Below are 13,250 nucleotides of genomic sequence, written 5' to 3'. Positions count from 1 at the left end.
ACAAACATCAACTCTAAAAAGAGATCTCATTATTACTTTATTACTGGAATGTGGCAGTAAATGAGGACTGTGCAAAGCCGGAGTTCGTAGTGATGTGGACTGATGTGTGTTGTGTGTTGTGTGGTACGGCAGGTGGCGACGATAGTGGCGGACACGCAGCTGGTGATCGAGGGCACGCAGCCGCACGCGCCGTACAACGTGTCGGGGGCGGCCACGGAGTTCCAGGTGACGCTGCGCTGGCAGCCCGGGTACGCGGGCGGACCCGACTACAAGCAGGACTACACTATCTGGTACCGCGAGGCCGGATACTCCGACTGGACCAAGGTGCCCGTCACGCCCTCCGGCGCCACTTCGGTACGTACCTCATTCTTAATCAATTCATTTATTAATGAAGGTTAATTTTTAGTTAAACTTTAATAAGTCGTTTTTTTTATTAAGGATAATTAAACTTATAGGTTAACGTTTGTTCTATAAGAAAAATGAAAACAGATAAAGATTTAGGAATGACAACATACAAAAATTGGAGAAAACTTGAACAACATATTATCTGAACTGAAATAAACTAAAGTGACTTTTGAACTGAAATATTGTTTATAGGTAACGATAAATCGTCTGCAGCCGGGCACCACTTACGAGTTCCAAGTGAACAGCAAGAATACTATAGGAGAAGGCATGATGAGTAAAGCTATCACTATCAGGACATTGGGTGAGTCACTGCATACTGGAACAATACTCAACTAAATACTATGTTTAACATGCTACGAATATTATTAATATTTATGCAAGTTTAATAACTTAAAATTAATTTATAAATATTGTAATATGTCCTAACTCTAATAATTCCTGTACATTTTAATTCTAGCGACATCAAAAATTGGATAGTCTTATCCAAATAAACCTATAGGTTTTTTTTTGTACACTGAAAGATAAAATTTCCCTACAATTTTGAAAAGCTCACAATAATTATTGTTCAATATAAAATCGTAAGTCCTGCAAAATATCTTTTGATCTTTGATTATTGTCGCCAATGCTTTAGTTTTGTGTATTAATTTAGTACGAAATAACATACAGTTATGAAGATTAATCATACTTAAGGTTAACCATACACGAAATTCCCATAAAAAACCTTTTAGCCAAATAGCATCTTAACCTCTATAACGCCAATAGCTTAGTAACAGTCGCATGTAGGACCTTTTTCATTATGAATATTAAAATGTTTATGTATTTAACATTTAGGACCAAAACATTTCTTTCAGAACAAACAAACAGAGAAACAAGTAAACGTTACTATAGAATACTGCCATTAGACCAATTGTAAAAATTTTATGTACAATGAAGTACAATTGCATAGCTTGGATAGGATAAATCAGTTTTAAGTTGGTATAAAACAATCGAAGACAAATGTTTACAAACTTTAAAATTTGATTTGGAATAAACTTTACTAATAAGCTCTCCAGTAATTCTATATTTACCACTTATTTATTGGTAATTGACGCTTGTGTTGGTATGGTCTGGGTGTATATATGTATGTAAAAGTAACATTGTGTTGGTGTTTGTAGATGTAGGCGCCAGAATGAAGGCGGCGCCCACAGCGCCGGGCCCCGTAGACGAAAAGATATTTCAGAACGCTCCCGAAGGCTCTGGTACTTTCTCTTTGCACCTTCATTAACCTTTCACCGTTTAAATAACATGTGTGGTTTTAGTTATTTTTTCCTTTATAATTTGTAGTTTCTTTTTAGTTACGTAAATAATTTTGTATGCATTTATATTGTATCAGGTAATGGGTTTTATGTTTATTTTTTTCTATCTTAATAAATAAATATTTTATATTTTAATATGGTGTTTCTTATTTAATATAACCAATTTTATTTAGCTTTTAATATTACATAAATGGCTTTTTGGTTTTTATATTAGTTATAATTTTTTAAGAAAGTAGAATTTGCGTAAAACTTAATTTCTAGAAAGTCGGCGAGAAATTCTCAAAAGATTGCCAACAATGAACCCCTATTGATTGTATTCTATAATGGATTGGAGAAGTCTAAGAAGAACTTTTTCTTTTTTTTATTATTCTCTCCTGGTGTACGTTCCGGGTTTCGTGCCTTGAAAAATGTCGAGAAAAACAAAGTTATGAGTTTATTATGTAGGTCCGAAGCCAGGTCCACCGCGCAACCTAACGGTGACAGAGGTACACAACGGGTTCCTGATCACATGGCAGGCGCCGCTCGAGCGAGCCTCTCTGGTTCACTACTACACCATCAAGTACCGCACTGACGCCCAGTGGAAGACCCTCAACAGAGGACAGATCCGACCTGAGGAGACCAGCTACTTAGGTAACTGACAGGGCTGAAGCGACAAACAAATATTGCGTGTCTCGAATGTTAACTATTGAGATAACTCTTGCTTAAATGATAATGTTTATTATTATACATATCAATCTATTTTATTATTATTGTGACAGTTTCATTTGTGGTCCACCGAAAAAAGTAGTTTAAAAAATATAAATTAATTGAACCATGTGAGAGATATTCTTTGAAAAATATTAAAAAATAATAGTTAGAAATCCCTGAATTTAAATCTAACATTTAATTTCACATTGATCACACAATACACGAAAACTCTACAACGGTTTGCGAAAAAACTCGCTTGACGAGATTCGAGACACGCGTCAGCTTATGCTAATAGTCTTGCCTCTTATGTCATTCGCGTCAACACCTTTCACTTAAAAAATCTATTATAGACATACATCTAACAGTTATCAGTTTTTATACAATTGTATAGAAGTGAAACTCATTTACAGTTAAGAATCTTGTCGGCGGGAGGACGTATTACTTTCGAGTGCTGGCGAATTCTGCGACGAGTTACGAGAGTTCCGAAGAGGTTAAGTTCCCAGTTCCGGCGCGGGTGAAGCACAAAGCGATCACAGCGGGGGTGGTCGGAGGCATTCTGTTCTTCATAGTCGCCATCATACTGTCCGTGTGCGCGGTCAAGATATGCAACAAACGAAAGCGACGTAAACAAGAGAAAGGTGAGCTCGTTTAGCTGCAGAGGCCGCTGGCCCGCTAGCCGCTGGCCCGCTAGCCCGCTAGCCCGCTAGCCCGCTAGCCGCTAGCCGCTAGCCGCTAGCCGCTAGCCGCTAGCCCGGCATTCGATCCCTGATATCTAGTAACCTCCCACTAACACATAGATATTCGGACAGTTACACATTTAGTTGTATCAATTTGAAGTTTTTTTGATCTTTAGAAAACTAGGCGTAAAAATCATACTTTTAGACGTGTGTTTAATCTTTATCAACCATATTGTCGGTGATAAAGCAATTTACAATTCATGTTTCCATCCCATCGTTTAAAATAAATATTAGCTTATTTTGTTGTTTTTTCATTGCTATCTGCTTGTGTGTTTTGCTTTTGTTTGTTTTGTAATGCTTTACGTATTGTGTGCTTAAATACTGGTTTGTTTTTACGCTACTACGATGAATTTTCTTTATTTTATTGCTCTTTAAATTGTTATTAAAAAAAACTGTAAAGATTTAGAAATTATTGTAATTGCGAAATATAAAAGTAATCACTAACCTATGTTTTGTTCTATCCGTTTTTATTTTGTCTATATGATTATCAGTATTAAATAATTTAAATTATTTTTTCCGCATTAATTTAACATTTTTTGCATAAAATCTATATCATGTGACGCTTCTCACTTGTGCTTTTAAATTGACAATATGGTGTGAATTTTGGTGTGGAGTGGGCGTGGGTATTGGTGTGGGGTTAGAGTGGGCGAGGGCGTGGGCGTGGGCGGTGGCGGGCGGCGGCCGAGGCGCGGCGCGCTGCGGCAGTTGGCACTGCGTTAATGTTCAGAAATCATTCGCTTGCAGCATACAACATGGTAGCCGCGCGCCTCACGGACCTGCGCGCCGCCGACAGCACTCAAGTGCCTTTTAAAAAGTAAGTCCTCGTTATATTGATTTTAAATTTATCAAACCGCATAACCTAGATAATTGAAAAATTTTATTTACGTACATGCTGCTCTTTATACAGGAAATCAGGTAAGTCTATATAAGATGATATAAATATGTTAACATTATGAAAAAAAAAATTAACTTGTTATAAACACCTCAAGGTGTACTTACACGTAACCGTTTATATACTCAGTGATGTTTAATCTTGTCCAGATTTAGTGAACGCGGAATATCGAGTGTAGTGGAGTGTTTGCGCTTCACCGCCAACTGGATCTGGCCGGCGTCGCGGTGCGGCGAGGAGGCCCGCTACTGGGGCGTGGTGCGGCGCGTCTCTCCGGCGCCCTCCTCCGCCGCGGCGCCCTCCCCGGCGCCCTCCTCTTCCGACGACGGCGGCTTCCTGCCTCGCCCCGCGCCAGCGCCCGTCGCGCCCTTCCGCGCCTCCTCGCCTGCGCTCGCGCTGCACTGGCCCGCCTGGCCGCCCTGGCCGCTCTGGCCCGCCTGGGCGCCCTGGTCGCCGCTGCACGTCTCGGACCTCAGCTCCGTGCCCTTCCCCAGCTCCGCTGACGGCTCTTTCCCCACGCCCCCCTCCTTCCTGAAAGCTCTGCCGCCGCACGAGCTGGCGTTTCGAGCCGTCGCCCGTCCTCGGCGCCACGGCCGGCCGCGCCCTGACGCGCCCCCGCCGCACGAGGCCTCGCCGGAAAGCCGCTCCTCCTCCAGCGGCTTCGGCAGCAAGAACGCATCCTCGCAGCACAACCGCAGCAGCCGCACGGGGAGTCTGGCGGAGTGGCGGCCGCCGCCCTACCGCCCGCCGCCGCCCGCGCCCGCGCGCCCTTCCTCCGGCGAAGCGGCCGACGCGGGCTCCGTGGACGTGCACTACGAGTGGGACCGCGCCACGCGCACGCCCACGCCCTCCACGCCGGAGCGCACGCGCACGCGGCCCTCGCGGGACGACGTGGAGGCGAGGGTGCGGGCCATGAAGGAGGAGTTTCTGGAGTTCCGCAAGCGGCAGGCGCTGCGTCGCCGCTCTCCGGAGCCCCTGGCGCCGCCGCCGCCCCTCTCCCCGCTCTCTCCCTTGGCGACGCTCTCTACTCTGTCTCCCCTCTCCCCCCTGTCGCCGCCTGCCCCCGCAGAAACTGTCTGCTAATATAAACGACCGCAGGTCATTCCCTGGGACGGCTTAGAATAATCTTGTATTTCGATTATAGTCCTTCACTCCTAAAATAATACGGTCGACTCGGCTCCCCTGCATGCTTCAGTTAGCGATCGGCTGTCACCGATTCAATTTGATGAAATCCTTTCTTTTTACGTTTCCTGGAACCGAGGAACCAACTTTAATACTCGATATGTATTTTTACTCGATAATTACGAAATCGTAGAAATTCCTAACTCGTAGCGTTCCAAAGTGTAAAGGAGGTTGACGGATGAAATGGAAAGCCCGATTAAATTATTTTTTAAAATCACATTGGTGCACAATTAATACCTTGCATAAAAATTCGCAAAAACCCCGACGAGTTAGTTTGAGGATTTTAGATTTTCTACAAAAATGTTATGGATACTAGTGAAAGTATGTTTTGTTTCACGCTTAGTTATAATAGAAACTGTTTAGCATACAGCATTGTGCAACACTAGAATTTTCTAAATAGGAAGAGAAAAGGTGATGAAAATGTTAGTGTCGCACAGACCGCTGCTTGCAATCGCAATGGCGTATCAACGAGCCTAGACGTCCCACACACAGGGCACACCTAGTACATATTCATTATGAATGTACAATGTGACACATTTTAATTCATTTTTATTATGTTTATATTGCGTATTCGTACAAATTAATTATGATTGATTTGATGAATTTTGGTGGTCGTTGCGTTTGTTTATGAAATGGTTTTTGTTACGTTATTGTTTATTTAGTTTTATATAAATCCCACCTCCGCCGCCAGCCAGAGGCGCTGGCGACGACCTACTCTCATAAGTACTTAGCCAGAAGGACTTCACGTCGTGAAACTGTTTGACTGTAATAATATTAATGTATAATATTATACTTAGATATAAAATGTGGATGCCGTGGCGTTTTGCGTTCGCACTGCCTGCTTTGTTTATTCTATATGAATGTCAATTAATTATACAATGTACTTGCAAAACATCGCGTATGTGATCATCAAAGTACGTCGAATTACTCCAACTGTAATGACAATTGTCCACTAGGAAACTAACTAGACAGTATGAGAGAGCAGAGTATAATGCGTTGTGAGTGTAACGTTATATGGCGGGCAGGCAGTGCGGGAACACGTTCTCCTAAACGCTTTAGGTATGAGCGGGATAGCATCCACGACACCGCTCATACCAACATTATATTGTAGTTAATATAACTATTTACGAATAAAGTTTAGCGAGCGCGTGGCCGCGGCCCGCGTTTGCTCGGCGCCTCCTCTTGCCACAAACATTGCAAACGCGCTACGTCCCGATACCGGCCACGGCCGCGGCCGCGCGCCTTATTGTAATAATATAAAAGACAAAATAATCTTAGGTAGACTTAGGCATAATATAGATCGGGCAGATGATAAAAGGATATTTGTTTGATGTTACGAGACAGATTTTCTTTTCCAAGTACAAATTATTAATTTTATTTTATTGTGTACCTTTGTATATTTTATTGGAACTGTACATATGTAAAGTAACACATTAGATATGGTCTATTTATTTAAATACTTAACGACCGAGGTTCTGAAGTTGTTTTTGTCATTTATGAATGGTTATGGTTAAATAATTTATATTTTGTTCGTTTTTCGCTTCCTTGTTTCCGTTGCGAGAGACTACCTCCGACCATGTGACGGCCTCAGTCGATCGAGTTTATGTTTTACGAACGTATTGCCGTTTATAAATTTATGGTAATGTTATATTGAGTACGTTTTACCTCTCGGTTCCTTTATGAATCCCACCTGAACACGCGTTATAACTTATAAGTAGGTGACCAGTCAACGTGAAGACTGTTTAGTTATTATTTTGTTGATAGATTTAAACTCGGTACAGATTACAGTGTTTTTTATGAATTTTTTACACGCAAGATGCACGTAACACGTTTCATATCATTTCAATTTTTGTATGTCGATTTATTTTTTGAGACTACGTCATTGGAATACTAAGGACCTCGATATAAGTATAAAATGTACGCTTTAAATAAATTGGAATAAATAACTCGATATTAATATATAGATAGGTAGGTATGTTAAGGTGCAGTTAGTGCCTGCGCGAGGCGTCGCGAGGCAATGGCGCTAGTGTCGCGAGCGGTTGCCGAATGGCGACTCGCAAGTCAGAAAGCATCATTTAGTTCACTGCCGAAGAAAAACAAGTAGAGTTAAGTCGCGGAGCGTTACTTTAAACACATACAAATAGGTTTCGGTCTCCACCTACATCTAGGCGCGTCCGCGTTAGCGTAAATTCTTAGATCGTTAGTGACCGCAATTTGTGCAATAAGTTATCCACTGTTTTGTGTAATTATTGGAATATCGTGTGCTCAATTTTTTCGACTGACCAATTGTAAATTTCGAGTCATGAACGTATATAATATAAGATTTTTTGTCGATTTATTACTTCTTGAACTTATTTTCTTCTGTTAACGTTTTTTTTTTTTTTATTTCTTTAAGATCGATTATTTCAAAATAGTTTCTACAATTATTTGAAATATGCGTCTCACGAAACGTTAACATTGCGCATATCACAAAACAATATTAAATGAATATAGATGTGTAATTCTACGAGTGATATAATTTATACGAATAATCGTAAAGGACTCCGTTGGTGCAAACAAATTGAACTTGTCCTAATATTGTATTCATCAGCAATTCAATGCAATATACATCGACATCTAAAATAATTATTGTACATTTAAAATTATTTTATTTCTTTTTATTAAATTGCAAATGAATACAATAGAAGGAAATTCGAATACAGAAGATAGATATAAACGGTCTTCTGTGATAAAAAGGAGCAAGAATTTTGATAATTTTTATTTGATTAAATACATTCCAATATTTTATTGATATCAACGCAACAGTAAGTCAACGATGTATTTAATATGATCCTTTGTTACTGAAAACATTTCTTACATTTTGACTGAAGAACCGCTGCTTTTTGATAATAACATTTTACCTGCAAGTCTTCCTATGTAAGAAAAATGATACTTTTTGGTAAAATATGGATCTATTGAAGACATTCTTTAAATTGCAATGAAATAAAAACTTTTGCACACATTTTAAATTCATGGTGCAAATTATCAATTCACTGGGTTTTATAATTTCGTTAACTTAGTCGAACGTCTCTCAAGAAATCTCTGAAAAGATTCACTGGGTTTTATAATTTCGTTAACTTAGTCGAACATCTTTCAAAAGGCAAAGTTCGACTATATCTTGTAACTTCAAGGTATAGTCAAACTTTGAAGTCTAAAGTCTAGTACTTGTAACGACACATAGAAAAGTTTGTAGAAAAAGTTCTAATTGGACCGAAAAGAATTTTATAAAAAATAAGAATGGTATTCATTAGTAATAAGTATGTTCAATTCAATTAACCGATAAAATTGCCAGATTTACCTGTGTGCAAAAGTTTCTACCACAAAATGTCGAGTCTTTAAACAATAGCCAGGGTCATATTACGCGTACCTAAAAAATAAATATTATGAAAAACGTGTTTATGTTCATTTCTCTGTAATTTATTTGTACTTGTAATATGGTTCTGTAACTTTAATGAATAAAGGTACAAATATGGCTCAAAAACATATAAAATCATGTGATAACTAGTCCTTTTATTTATCTTCCGACACCTAATATTTACCATTGAAAATTGGAATTTGAACGAATCACGGTCTTGAAATTTGTTACTTCAGTTCAAGTATTCAATTTACGTACTCTAAAGAGACTTCCTGTAACATAATTTTAAATATGAAAATAAAGCACTTTGCAAGTTTTTTGTCATTTCTATAGACTAAAGTGAAAAAGATAGCAATATTATTAGAATAATGTAACTAAATATATATCAGTTTGTATAATGGAAGTAAGTAAAGAGTGTTTGGTGCACGTCGGCGCTGCGCCGTGGCCGCGAATGAGTCGCGCGTAGGCCGCGGGTAGGTCGCGTGTGGGCCGCGGGAGCGCCGAATCTTTGTCCTGCACAGTAACTGAGCACAACACACATTCGAGCGTACAATGCATACTACCGAGCACTTTACACTTTACTCACTCGTATCTCGATACCTAAGTTTGCCTTAATGAAGAATAAAGAATTGCACAAGCCAGACTTCTATAAAACTCAATAATGTATACATTTACTTTTGTTTTATAGAATATTTTTAGTTGTAAGTGTTGAAATCAGTGTTTACTGTGTAAGCACACAAAGGATTCAATTCAGAAAAGAAAATACAATAACGTTGCTATGATTTAAACTGTGTCTCATTTTATCACCCTAACTCCAAATAGTCCTAGTCCTATCACATCACGAAAGTTTAAATCAGAAATAAATAGGATCTTGAAAGTCAATCATAAAATATCTGAAATTAAGAAGAAAAAAGTTAATAAATATTAATTCTACATTTTCTTTCATTCATTAATATTAACACCATATAAAACAAAGTCGCTAAGATGACAATTTATATTTTTTAATGTAGGTAGTTAAAGATTTTTAGGGGCCAACTTTTTTGCTCACATCTTTTATAAGATAGTCGAGATCTACCATAATACTGTGACCTTATTACGGAGCTAAGATATTTTACCACATTAAAATAATTAGAACAAGTATCTTCCTAATCAAGTAAATTACATTGACGTTGTCTGTAAGTAAACTATAAACAATGTTTAAAGTAGACATAAATATCGCCATGAAATATTACAATTATCTTGAACGTCACTAACTAGGCCACGAAGAAGGACAAGTTTAGGACTTGTTTAACGGAAATTACTTGGTTAATCGTCGTTTACCTAAAAAGTATAAAAGTACTAAGTTAGGGATATTTGCATAATTTCAATTTACTTGGGGTAGTCATAAGACAGGGCAAAGTAGGCATGTGTGCACACGCTAACGATGCTCCGGCGGCGGCGCCTCATTTCTATCGTTTTTTTGTGTGGTAAATATTTTTACTAGTATTTTTTTTTATCCCTGGTGAAGAAAATTATTTTCTAAGCGATTAAAAGCCTCAAGAAAATATTTCAAAATGAACAAAAAGGAAAACCGGGCACTAGCCTAAGACGGATTCAATATTTAGCAGTGAATTATTGTCTAATGGTAACAATTTATTTTTAAAGAACTACTTATGATTTAATAATTACATTTACCTACTATTATTTTTAGTTGCCTGCTTAGATTCGATAGAGTGTGAAGTTGATACGAGGGATGACTACGGGTACAGCTGGCTGATGTTCGTCGACGACGCATTAAATCGGCACGTGTTGAACTTTTCAGTTCTACCCTCTCATGGCATGCGCTATGGAAAACCTGACTTTTACTTATACACTAGGTAAACTTTACATCAGCTATGTAACTTCAAGATTGACTTTAACCTAATTATCTTGTCTACGTAGGAACAATAGAGAAGTTCCAGAAGTGTTGTATATTCCTGAAGATGAAGACCATTTGAAGAGTACATACTTCAATGGCTCCAATGACATAAGAGTTGTGACACACGGCTGGATGTCTGACTACCAGATCGGCTGGCTGCAGACTATCAAAGATGCTTTCTTACGACACTACGATTTAAATGTAATAACTGTTGACTGGGCGTATCTCGCTAAAAATCCGATATACCCATGGTCAGCCTTAAGTACTCGGTTTGTGGGCAAACAAACAGCGAAATTGCTTGATGCATGCACAAATACCTATGGTGTAGGACGTCACCGCATGCATTTGATTGGACATAGTCTAGGAGCTCAAGTCATGGGGTATGCTGGCAGGTTTCTGAACAGTGAAGTGCATAGAATAACTGGTGGGTATTCCAACGTTTATAACTGATCTATGAAGTCTCCAGTGAATCATTAAGAACAATTAAAGATATTTTAAAAAACGTATTTTTGATTAAATTAAATAAGCCAAAAATTCCAGGTCTAGATCCAGCAAGGCCATTGTTTGAATTACCTCTATTGCCAATAGAATTTCGTTTAGACCAAAGCGACGCGCACTTTGTTGATGTAATTCACACGTGCGCCGGACTGTTTGGTTACGAAGACAGCCACGGACACGCGGACTTTTATCCAAACGAAGGCACCACCGATCAACCGGGATGTCCACCGAAACGAGAACTATTAGGTTATTTTCTTACTTTTTACCTTCAGATAAGCGGAGTTCATTCAGTCATTAAATAAAGCCAAATAGATGTCTGTATAAACACGAGAAAAAGAGGTTGAAGACCGAAATCTAAAGAATTCATGGCAAAACCTATAAAATAAAAAAAAAAACAGGGAGTTGAATATTTCTCTGAAGACTAAATAAAATATGATACAAAACTTGACGTTAAAACGGATCGTGGTTTATCGTTATGGCTAAATAATACTTTGAAGGTTTTATTAATATTTTTAGATAGCTGCAGCCACGGACGCTCCGCAATTTACTTCGCTGAGTCGATAGGATATCCACAAGGGAGAGGATTCAGGGCTTACCCTTGCGATAGCTGGGAAAAATTTAAACTCGGTCTTTGCAGAAAGAATAAAGCAATAATGGGATATCTCGCTTCCCGAGATAGTAGAGGAGATTACTATCTTCACACAAATAGCGCTCCACAGTACGCAATAGAAGATGCTTTTTGAATTAAAGAAACCTTTATTAATTTTGCATTAATCGAATTATTACTGCGAGGTACAACTGTCAAGGTGAAAACCTTGACAGTTGTACGTCGCATTGCGACTTCTGTTTTTTTCTTTGTTTGTTTATGGTCGGTTTTTACATTCAAGCAGTAGTTTACAATACTACCACCATAGTGGCGCCAAAAGTCTTCGCACAACACAATTTCCAGTACTTATATATGATGTTTGATTCATTTGCTTGCTCCTTACTATATAATCATGGAATTTATGTATATATTTTATTATATACTGAAAACAAAGCTGCGTGATTATTTTTAATTCATCATCATCATCAGCTCACTATACGTCCCCACTGAGGGGCTCGGAGCCTACCCCAATTTAGGGGTGTTTAGGTCATAGTCAACCACGCTGGCCAAGTGCGGGTTGACTTCACACATATCATTGAATTTCTTCTCAGATATGTGCAGGTTGCATCACGATGTTTTCCTTCACCGTAAGAACGTCGGAAAAATGTACATATGTAAATCGAAAATCGAAAAACACATTGGTACATGGCGGGATTCGAACCCAGGACCTGCAGATTGCAAGTCAAGTGCTTAACCCCTGAGCCACCGACGCTCTCATAATTTTAATTACTGTAATTTAATGTGTCAACCATTATTATACTGCACACTTCAGTTTGTCGTTACAATGGAAGCCAAAAAAAAAACATTGGTTCAGAATGTGATATGATTTTATTGTCTTATTTTAAGATACATTTACACAATAGAGATCAGATATACTTATCATTTGCCTACACCAAGAAAACACAACAAATAACAATTTAAAAATATAATAAAAAAAATTATAAATCTTCTTTTTGAAATAATCTGAAACAAAAAATGAAAATAATAAGAATATGTCACTAAAGTTTAAATAAATGATTTATCTCAATAACAATATCAGATACTAAGATGTTATGCGTCATTATGCATCAGTCGGGAAAAGAAGACAAATAATATTGAATCATCATATAAACAATTTTTTAACAACTATCACATAATATTGTTACTTAAAAATAATTTTAATATAACCACAGGTTCCTACTCCTGTACCATAGAGATATGTGATAGACAGACCATAGATATGTAGAGTGTTTCAAACAAGTTTGACATCTAATAGAGAGTCGATTTTCATGTCATTTTATGTTATAAATGACAACACTAAGGGAATTTTCCCCAAACAAAAGTTCTTTTACTTTCACTTTTGCGCTCCGGATTAAACATCTATAAGTTATAATATCTATGACCTGTACAATTCAAAGAGATTAAGAGAGAAAACAATGTTTTTGTATGGTTATTTCAGCAGTGGAAACCCACGGGAAATCGGATAGACTTGGTATGTATGTACAATCACTGAATATATTTAAATACGCTAATTTAATTTTAGTAAGATTATCTATAAAATAAAAAGCATAAATAAACTCACCAATAAAAACATAACTCAATCTGCCACCAAGTATGTAATTAACTACGGCTGTAACAACT

General features: G+C 38.1%; 2 protein-coding genes across 7 annotated transcripts in view; both read left to right on the top strand.

Moving 5' to 3' along the window:
* The window catches only part of LOC106714107 (protein turtle), a 75,968-nt gene extending 67,320 nt beyond the window's left edge, over positions 1 to 8,648 (top strand). For 3 of the 6 annotated variants that reach the window (XM_014507052.2, XM_014507050.2, XM_014507051.2), the window contains exons 11-17: positions 133 to 354; positions 598 to 706; positions 1,560 to 1,643; positions 2,145 to 2,330; positions 2,798 to 3,025; positions 3,869 to 3,938; positions 4,166 to 8,648. In XM_014507052.2, coding sequence (XP_014362538.2) covers positions 133 to 354; positions 598 to 706; positions 1,560 to 1,643; positions 2,145 to 2,330; positions 2,798 to 3,025; positions 3,869 to 3,938; positions 4,166 to 5,096 — 1,830 coding nt within the window. In that variant the 3' untranslated portion in view covers positions 5,097 to 8,648. Of the gene's footprint in view, positions 1 to 132; positions 355 to 597; positions 707 to 1,559; positions 1,644 to 2,144; positions 2,331 to 2,797; positions 3,026 to 3,851; positions 3,939 to 4,031; positions 4,040 to 4,165 lie in introns of all 6 variants that reach the window. The other 3 variants (XR_001357159.2, XM_014507054.2, XR_001357158.2) reach the window with 3 other exon arrangements.
* On the top strand, positions 7,213 to 11,727 carry LOC106714045 (pancreatic lipase-related protein 2). The gene is made up of 5 exons (XM_014506977.2): positions 7,213 to 7,255; positions 10,280 to 10,445; positions 10,510 to 10,910; positions 11,027 to 11,230; positions 11,501 to 11,727. Exons 1-5 carry the CDS (start codon positions 7,213 to 7,215, stop codon positions 11,725 to 11,727), a joined length of 1,041 nt encoding a protein of 346 aa, XP_014362463.2.
* The last annotated feature ends 1,523 nt before the right edge of the window (positions 11,728 to 13,250 follow it).

This window comes from Papilio machaon, chromosome 7 (assembly GCF_912999745.1).
Source record: "Papilio machaon chromosome 7, ilPapMach1.1, whole genome shotgun sequence".
Classification (NCBI taxonomy): Eukaryota; Metazoa; Arthropoda; class Insecta; order Lepidoptera; family Papilionidae; genus Papilio; species Papilio machaon.
This window is presented reverse-complemented; position numbering and strand designations above follow the sequence as displayed.

Excerpts from the sequence above, each read along its gene's own strand:
- LOC106714045 (XM_014506977.2), top strand. The coding sequence starts at position 7,213 with ATGGCGCTAGTGTCGCGAGCGGTTGCCGAATGGCGACTCGCAA. Across the intron at positions 10,446-10,509 it reads GACTTTTACTTATACACTAG|GAACAATAGAGAAGTTCCAG; the intron begins GTAAACTTTACA and ends TTGTCTACGTAG. Across the intron at positions 11,231-11,500 it reads ACCGAAACGAGAACTATTAG|ATAGCTGCAGCCACGGACGC; the intron begins GTTATTTTCTTA and ends TAATATTTTTAG.